We start from the raw sequence: 8,689 nt of genomic DNA on the forward strand, positions 1-8,689 counted from the left end.
CTGCATGCCCGTGACAAGTCCAACCCTTTATGTCTTTTCATATTCTAGTGTTTTACTTTTGTATTCCTAGGAAATATGACGAAATATCATGTTTAGGCCAGACATGAAATGCCTCAGAATGTACTGTAGGAGGATACGACTAGTTGTCAACTTCTCCCTACCCAAGGTTATATACTATGAGTCGTTGTTATTTCTCTCTTGCTTGCTTATATAACGTCTCTTTCGAAAATCTCTCTCTGCCCTCGTTTTCTAAAACCTTCTCTTAAAACCGAGGCTAGAGGCTCGAGCATACGTCGCTTGGCCGTAAGCGACACAAGAACGAATTGGCTTAGCTCACTTGTCGTTGGAAAGTGAGTGCCGCACAATCGCAAGTCTGCTGCCATCAAAAGTTTGATTGTGACACCAGGGAGGTGTTAAGCCCTGAAGGGGCGTGGACACCAGGCGGTGTGTCAATGAGGATGTTGAGCCCCAAAGGAGGGTGGATTGTGAGATCCCCATATCGATTGGAGAGGGGAACGAGTGCCAGCGAGGATGCTGGGCCCTAAAGGGTGGTAGATTGTGAGATCTCACATCGGATAGAGAGGTGAACGAAACACTCTTTATAAGGGCGTGGAAACCTCTTCCCAATACATTTTAAAACTTTGAGAGGAAGACACATCAATTGGAGAGGGGAATGAAACACCCTTTGTTAGGCATGGAAACCTCTCCCCAACACGTTTTAAAACCTTGAGGGAAAGAGTCCGAAAAGGAAAGCCCAAAGAAAATAATATTTGTTAGCGGTGGACTTGGGATGTTACAGTAACGTTTGAAAATATTTGTTTTATAAGCAAATTGTCTAATACTCGAGTTAAGTAACTTTGAAAACTTACCTGGGCTAAATTGCAAGCACTTACTACAGTCTTGGGCTTGGTATCTTCTTAACCTCCTCTTGGTTGGGTTACTTACTGTCTGATAGAGCATCTGAGCTAGCAATCATTATCTCCCCACCATGAATTTTCACTTAATCTTCATCTGTAATTTTCCTTTTGAATGTTATTTCCTATTATCTGCACATTCCTTTGCTGTATAAATTAGGCATCAATTATCATCCCAAAAATGTTTCCATATTTCAACCAAGAAAATATTTGATTTACCATGGTAAAAAGAGTTATAGAACATTATTGTGCAAGTAAAAAACATATTACCCATGTACAAAAATCTAAACTTTATAACTTCTGAGATGGGAGCTATATATTACCAGTGGTAGCATTTACAAAAAAGCCTACCCAAATCCCCCCCTTCCCCTTATAGTTTCGAGTTTATAAGGGCGGTTGAAAGGGTAAAGAAGAGAAATCAACCATGACCCACATCGAGACGATTTTCATTTCCAATTTCAACAAGCACGAGAAAAGTTATACTTTTTTAAGTTACGAAACTATGGTGCTTCTTCGAAATTGTCAATGATGCATAAGTCGAAGATTTACCGAGCTACTACTATTGCTTGCCTGTGGAGTACCGAAACTCAGGGACGGATGAAGGAGCTCGGCTTGAGGAAAGGAGTTGTTCGACCTCACATCCAATAGGAGATCCTGGTCCGAACTATCCTCGTCGAAATGGAGAGATTCCAATGTGAAGGAACCTCCATCAGAAGGCAAAGCAAATAAACTTCTTGGACTGAAGCAAGAACCGTCGCTGTCGACGAGTTCCTTGCTTTCCACGCTCGTCTTTGTCGTCCCCCTTTTGGGACTCTTCATTGCAGTCCTGGTTTCTAGAGATGAACATGTTTCTAAATTAGCTCCAAAAACAAGTAATATAGGTTTTGCAGACATTCAAAAGATCAATTGATTAAAGTTGTTTACTTTGAGATCAATAAGATGAAGAGTCGCTAAATAATGTGTTCATGTTTCTCCGATACCACAGCTCTATCCTGAACTCTAAAGATTTTGCAAATATTCAAAAGATTATAGGGAGAACACGATTTAAAAAGTTGTCTTATAACAGCCTAAGTCCACCGCTAGCAGATATTGTCCTCTTTGGGCTTTCCCTTTCGAGTTTCTCCTCAAAGTTTTTAAAACGCGTATGCAAGGGAGAGGTTTCCACACCTTTATAAAGGATGTTTTGTTCTCCTCCCCAACCGATGTGGGATCTCACAATCTACCTCCTTTAGAGCCCAGCGTCCTTGCTGGCACTCATTCCTCTCTCTAATCGATGTGGGATCCCCACAATCCACCCCTTTCGAGGCCCAACATCCTTGGTGGCACACCGCTTTCGGGGTTCAGCCTCCTCGCTGGCACATCACTCAGTGTCTAGCTCTGATACAATTTGTAATGGCTCAAGTCCACCGCTAGTATATATTGTCCTCTTTGAGCTTTCCCTTTTGGGTTTCTCCTCAAGGTTTTCAAAACGCGTCTGCTAGGGAGAGGTTTCCACACCCTTATAAAGGATGCATAGTTCTCCTCCCCAACCGATGTGGGATCTCACAATCCACCCCCTTCAGGGCCCAGCGTCCTCGCTAACACTCGTTCCTCTTTCCAATCGATGTGGGATCCCTCAATCCACTCCTTTCGGGGTCCAGCATCCTTGTTGGCACACCGCCTCGTGTCCACCCCCTTCAGGGCTCAGCCTCCTCACTGGCACATTGCTCAGTGTCTAGCTCTGATACCATTTGTAATGGCCCAAGTCCACCGCTAACAGATATTATCCTCTTTGAGCTTTCCCTTTCGAGCTTCCCCTCAAGGTTTTTAAAACGTGTATGCTATGGAGAGGTTTCTACACCCTTATAAAAGATGTTTCGTTCTCCTCCCTAACCGATGTAGGATCTCACAGTCTACTTCTCTTGATCTGCCGAAGATATTTGCTCAAAAATGAGCTGATCGACCAACCATAACGATAATTGAAATGAGATTAAGAAATGCATGCAGTTTGCAAGCGGCAGCAACTCTAGAGATTTAGATAGACACAATACTCTATTATGATATCTAACGCATGAGTTTGATACTCATGAGGAGACCACAAGCAAAATATTGACCAACCTGAAAGCTTTTTGTTTTGGCCATCAAGCACTCTCTTTCCATTCATAAAGCCACTTGATGCAGCAGCAAAACCTTGAACAGCCACTCCACTGCTACATTTCTGCAGCCCATAGAAAAGTTTAGTCACTGTATATAATCACTCTTCACAACAAATTCATCGGGTTAGGAATCACGGATCTCCACAATGGTATGATATTGTCCACTTTTAGCATAAACTCTCATGGTTTACACTATAGAGCCTCCCCTTAATCGAGGCTCGACTCCTTCTCTGGAGTCCTCGAACAAAGTACACCCTTTGTTCGACACTTGAGTCACTTCTGACTACACCTTCGAAGCTCACAACTTCTTTATTCGACATTACATGACTAAGTTAAGGGCATGGCTCTATACCATGTTAGGAATCACAACTCTTCACAATGGTATGATATTGTTGACTTTGAGCATAAACTCTCATGACTTAAGGCCTCAGACCTGTATTCCTTACTTATAAACTCATAATCATTCCCTAAATTAGTCAACGTGGGTCTCCCCCATAAGATCTTACCTTGAGTAAATGATACCGTTCCACCCATTTCGATTTTGACAAATCCCACAACACGAGCCTACTCAAACTCCTGCAGTCTTCTCTTTTCGCACCCGGAAAGGAGAAATCGAACACTCCTTCAGTGAGCAGCTGCTTAAAAGAATTCAAATTCTCCTTGAATTCAGGGCTTTCAAACATGCTATTCAAGCTGCATTAACGAACAAAAACGGTAAGTTTTCGATAAATCAGTCTGCTGAATCAACATGGAAGAAGATTAACCTGTCGGGAAGCTCTTCGGTATCAACAGACGGAAGATACTTCATTAACTCTTGCTGATCTTCGCTCGTCAATTGCTTCGTAAACTCCCTGAAGTTGAGAATGTCCTACACGAAACATGGGCCGGAATTATGACATGGATGGTTCATATTTCAACAAGTCCATAAGAACACAACTTACCGTTAGATCTATATTACAGAGCGGCGAGTTACGGTTTCCAAGTGCTTGCGTTTTTTCTGATTGAGGTCTGTCCCTGTGATTACAAGCAGGAAAAATTTCTCCTCTAAAGTCAATATCGTCATGATTAATTCGTATCATATAACGAGTAAACAAGGTTTAACAGTGATTGAAATGGCTGTCACAACCAGGCAGACCGTGGCTAAGATAACACGCGTGCTAGCACAAACACATATCAGAAGCTCTTATGAACTACATTCGGGATCAACTCGAGTGTATGCAGTCAATACGAACTATTTTTCACGTGATAAACCAGTCGATGCTGAACGAAAAGATTTGAATTCAGTTTGGTTCGAAGTTTACCTTTTAATTTGTTCCTGCAAGAACCATTGTCCATTAGAGTGCTTTCTCCCAATTCCAAGAGTGGAAAAATTTACAGTCTTGTTGTCAGCTTCATAATGTACAGGAAGGATGGAGGGCTCTGAATAAACCTCGTTTACGGTGAATTGTTTATTATCAACTGAAATCGAGCTTGCTTCCGACTCCTCTTCTCGGGTAATCGAACTTGGATGCCTCATGAGAACGCTTCCATGTCCTATCTCTACAGAGACCATCGGAGTTTCGTTATCAAAAAGCAAATCCTCCTCGGAAGATCCAGAGAAGTAAGACTGCTGTTCACGTAAAATCGTGTATAGATCTTGAGTGAGTTTCTCAACTGCAGTAGACTTCGAACGACCAACACAGGTCCTCTTTCTCGAGGGCACTATCGTCTCCCACGCTGTTGACTGTGAGGGGCCTGGAGAAAAGATAGAAATAAACTGATTTAAATGTTGTACAGGCAGATATTGTCCACTTTGGCCCGTTACATATCGTCGTCAGCCTCACAATTTTAAAACGTGTCTACTAGGGAGAGGTTTCCACACCCTTATAAGGAATGCTTTGTTCCTCTCTCCAACCGATATGAGATCTCACAATCCACCCCCCTTGGGGCCAGCGTCCTCGCTGGCACACCAACTGGTGTCTGGCTCTGATACCATTTGATATTGTCCACTTTGGCCCGTTACATATCGTCGTCAGCCTCACAATTTTAAAACGTGTCTACTAGGGAGAGGTTTCCACACCCTTATAAGGAATGCTTTGTTCCTCTCTCCAACCGATATGAGATCTCACAATCCACCCCCCTTGGGGCCAGCGTCCTCGCTGGCACACCAACTGGTGTCTGGCTCTGATACCATTTGTAACAGCCCAAACCCACCGCTAGCAAATATTGTCCGCTTTGACCTGTTATGTATCGCCGTCAGCCTCACGGTTTTAATACGCGTCTACTAGGGAGAGGTTTTCACACCCTTATAAGGAATGTTTCGTTCCCCTCTCCAACTGATATGGGATCTCACATGTACCAAATTAATACGACAACGCTAGCATTATTCATAAAAAAGAGGAAAGTATAAGTTCCAACTCCGAGGAAAGAATTCAATGCCTTAGATAATTGGACTTATTAACGACCGTCGAATACACGGGTCAACCATTTGATCTTGCTAGCTGTTCTATCCTGACTTCGGCGAACACACAAACTCGCTGTGCACGAACAATAATTAAACATGTCTCATCTCATCTTCCAATCAGAAGCTTCCATCAAGTTTAGTTTCAAACAAGAACAAAAACAGTACATGAACCATTTGATTCTACCAACCTGTCAGATCACTTGCATCTGCACTACCAAATTGTTGACAGCTCTCCGAGTTTGATATGGCCGATCCCGAACTTGATCTATAACTCGTATCTTCATCGACTGCCTTGTGGAAGCTCTGAGCATGATCAGGGATAACCCCAACCACAACTCCATTATCTTGATACTGTTTTCTTTTAAGCAGTTTCACTTCTTTGTTCTTACACATTGACAAGTTCTTCCACTTAGAGACCCTTTTATCCTCACACTCATCAGGATCCGCCCGAGCGTGAAGAGGGGTATAGTTTGTAAGAGTTCCCTTCGTCCTCCATCGAGATCCGCAGGCATTGCACAATACAGGTTTATCAGGAGGTCCATTACGCCAGAGTGGTGTGCCTGTTTCAATTCTTGCCTTTAGGATCTACTATCAAAGAAATAACTAATGCAACAAAGCCAACAGGGAAATTATTAAACAAATTGTACAAGCTACTCGAGGAGACACTATCGGGTTCGGCCATTACAACGACATAATTCAAACCTCTCAAATAAATCACAGCTCAATTGAGTCGATGAAACTAAACTTTGATGTGTGTGTTGAGGAATCATGGGTTTATAAGTAATGAATACATCTCCATTGGTACGAGGCCTTTTGAGGAAACCAAAAGCAAAGCCACGAGAGCATATGCACAAAGTGGACAATATCATACCATTGTGGAGATTTGTGGTTCCTAATATTGTATCAGAGTCATGCCCTTAACTTAGCCATGTCAATAGAATCCTCGAGTGTCGAATAAAGAAGTAGTTAACCTCAAAGGTGTATTCAAAAGTGACTCAAGTATCGAACAAAGGGTGTACTTTGTTCGAGGGCTCTAGAAAAAAGGAGTTGAGTCTCGATTAAAGGGAGGTTGTTCGAGAGCTACATAGGCTTCAGGGGAGGCTCTATGGTGTACTTTGTTCGAGGGGAGGATTGTTGAGGATTGTTAGGAGTGAGTCCCGAATTAGCTTGTTATTCATGTCCTTCTACAAAACTCGTTTGTTTCCAAGCCAATGAAAACGTCCTCGTGTTCGTATTTTGATTGTCAAGAACAACTTGATGAAAGAAAAAACTCAGTCAATCCGTCCTCTTTGTCGTCTTCATTGCCATTTCACTCTTTAACCTCGAAAAGTTCAGCAAACCTGATAAGAACTAGCAACTATAAAACCAGAACAAGCTCTAGCAGCAAATATACTTCAACTAAACAAGATATCCATCAATGTGCTCAAACTTCTGCAAGAACAGCCATCGCCAACTCTCATAGGCCGAATTTCAACTCTCTATACGAGCAACCTCGATGCTTTCACGCATCTGAAACTTATGGGAAGAATCCTCACTAGCTGCTATCAGCAATATAACAATGATCTCTACACTTTGGGATTGTGCAAATGAATTATAAATCCATGAGGGTAGGGGTGCATATTTAGAGCTCGACAGCCTATCAATGATACAAAGGCATCGAACTTCGTGTTTCAAAGTGAATACTTAAAAGGGCTAAGCTAAGATAAGATAAGCTTTTATCTGTACTTTCAAATCGAAACACCGATTAATCAAACAACGAAAGGGATAGCCATGGGAGACACCGAGCAGAGACAGCTGACAACAATTCAACCACAAATCTTGACACTAATTCAGAACCAAAACATGTCAGCTTTACAAGGGGACGATACAATGTAGGCTTCACTAGAACATAGTTTCCTTTGATGCCATTGGGGAATTAACACAAACACAACATAGTGTCAAACTTCGAATTCAGGTTCATTAACACCTCCACCAAAATGGGATGATTATGGAACTGAAATTGATACTCAATATATTGTCCATTAAATTTGGAAGAACTTGCAGCTATGACAGAGGCTAGAACACGAACAGGGCATCATATAAGCTGATTAGAGAGAGGAAAATTCATCAAATATCACTGGATACCTAAACTTTGAACTATTTTAGATATCAAAATGAGAGAATTATATTGAAAAGTTTCAGATATAGGAGCTTCTTTTGAATTCATTCATGGTTGTGTTCCTTACACAACCAAATTACATATAAAACAAACAATATTATCAGAACCCAGTTTCAATAAAACCCAAACTGGAGAAACAAGAACTCACTTGTAACTCCACAGTGATAGCAAGGCCCTTGTTTGCCCATGACCTTCTCTTCCTTTAAAAAATTTCCCCTCAAAGTAGATAAAGCAAATTACAAAGGTAAAAAACAAAATTATTCACAAAAATATGATTGGTTTTTCAGCACAAAACCCTTTTCTGCAAAGAAAAGGAAGAACCCAGAAAGGAAAACTGCAGAAACAAGCAATTTCTTGAAGACCCAGAAGAGTTTTGCCTAAAAAAGTCTCAAAAACCCCAAAAAAAAAAAAAAATGAAAACTGAAGAAAAAGAAGGGAATTCAGAGAGAAAAAGACCCAAAAATCATCAGAAATTGAGAAATAAAGAGATTAAGAAGGATTATTAATGGGGAATCTGTACAATCTGAAGGGGAAGAGAAGTGCAAGAATCTGAGAAATGGGTGTGGAAAAAGAAAAAGAAAGGCAAAGGGAAGGTGAAATGGTGGGAGAGATGTGGGTGTCTGTGTAAGACCTCTTCTTTGTTGTATTGTTTGTGAAGTAAAAGTTCAACTTTCCTCTTTATTTAATTTTGGTGGGTTATTGAAAACATCTCATTTTATTATTATTATTTTTTTTTTCTTTTACACTTAAATTTATTTTAAAAAATAATAATATTTAATTTTAATTAATAAAAAAAATAATAATCTTCCACCTAAATTTATTTTAATTAATAAAAAAATAATAATCTTCCACCTAAATTTATTTTAATTAATAAAAAAATAATAATCTTCCACCTAAATTTATTTTAAAAAACAAAATATTATCCAAGAAAAATCAAATTTTTTAAAGCTTATAATGGCAAGTGAGGTGGGGAGGAATATTATTATTATTATTATTATTATTTTCTATATGTTTTGTTGACTATTTATATATTTCGTTT

At 40.4% G+C, this 8,689-nt stretch overlaps 1 protein-coding gene across 1 annotated transcript; it reads right to left on the reverse strand.

The window, feature by feature from the left end:
* Positions 1-1,187: 1,187 nt before the first annotated feature.
* LOC111809664 (GATA transcription factor 26) lies at positions 1,188-8,313 on the reverse strand. The gene is made up of 8 exons (XM_023696040.2): positions 7,799-8,313; positions 5,681-6,052; positions 4,351-4,783; positions 3,991-4,063; positions 3,814-3,917; positions 3,556-3,742; positions 3,012-3,111; positions 1,188-1,747 (listed from the first exon to the last, which is right to left on the reverse strand). The coding sequence occupies exons 1-8, from the start codon at positions 7,836-7,838 to the stop codon at positions 1,437-1,439; spliced, it is 1,620 nt and encodes a 539-aa protein (XP_023551808.2). The 5' UTR covers positions 7,839-8,313; the 3' UTR covers positions 1,188-1,436.
* Positions 8,314-8,689: the final 376 nt, after the last annotated feature.

The sequence above is a fragment of the Cucurbita pepo genome, chromosome 14, assembly GCF_057944985.1.
Source record: "Cucurbita pepo subsp. pepo isolate OVF chromosome 14, ASM5794498v1, whole genome shotgun sequence".
NCBI classification, from domain to species: domain Eukaryota; kingdom Viridiplantae; phylum Streptophyta; class Magnoliopsida; order Cucurbitales; family Cucurbitaceae; genus Cucurbita; species Cucurbita pepo.

Coding starts and splice junctions, on each gene's coding strand:
- LOC111809664 (XM_023696040.2), bottom strand. CDS start 7,838: ATGGGCAAACAAGGGCCTTGCTATCACTGTGGAGTTACAA. Junction 6,053..7,798: donor CTATCACTGTGGAGTTACAA/GTGAGTTCTTGT, acceptor GAATTGAAACAG/GCACACCACTCTGGCGTAAT. Junction 3,918..3,990: donor TCTGTAATATAGATCTAACG/GTAAGTTGTGTT, acceptor TGTTTCGTGTAG/GACATTCTCAACTTCAGGGA.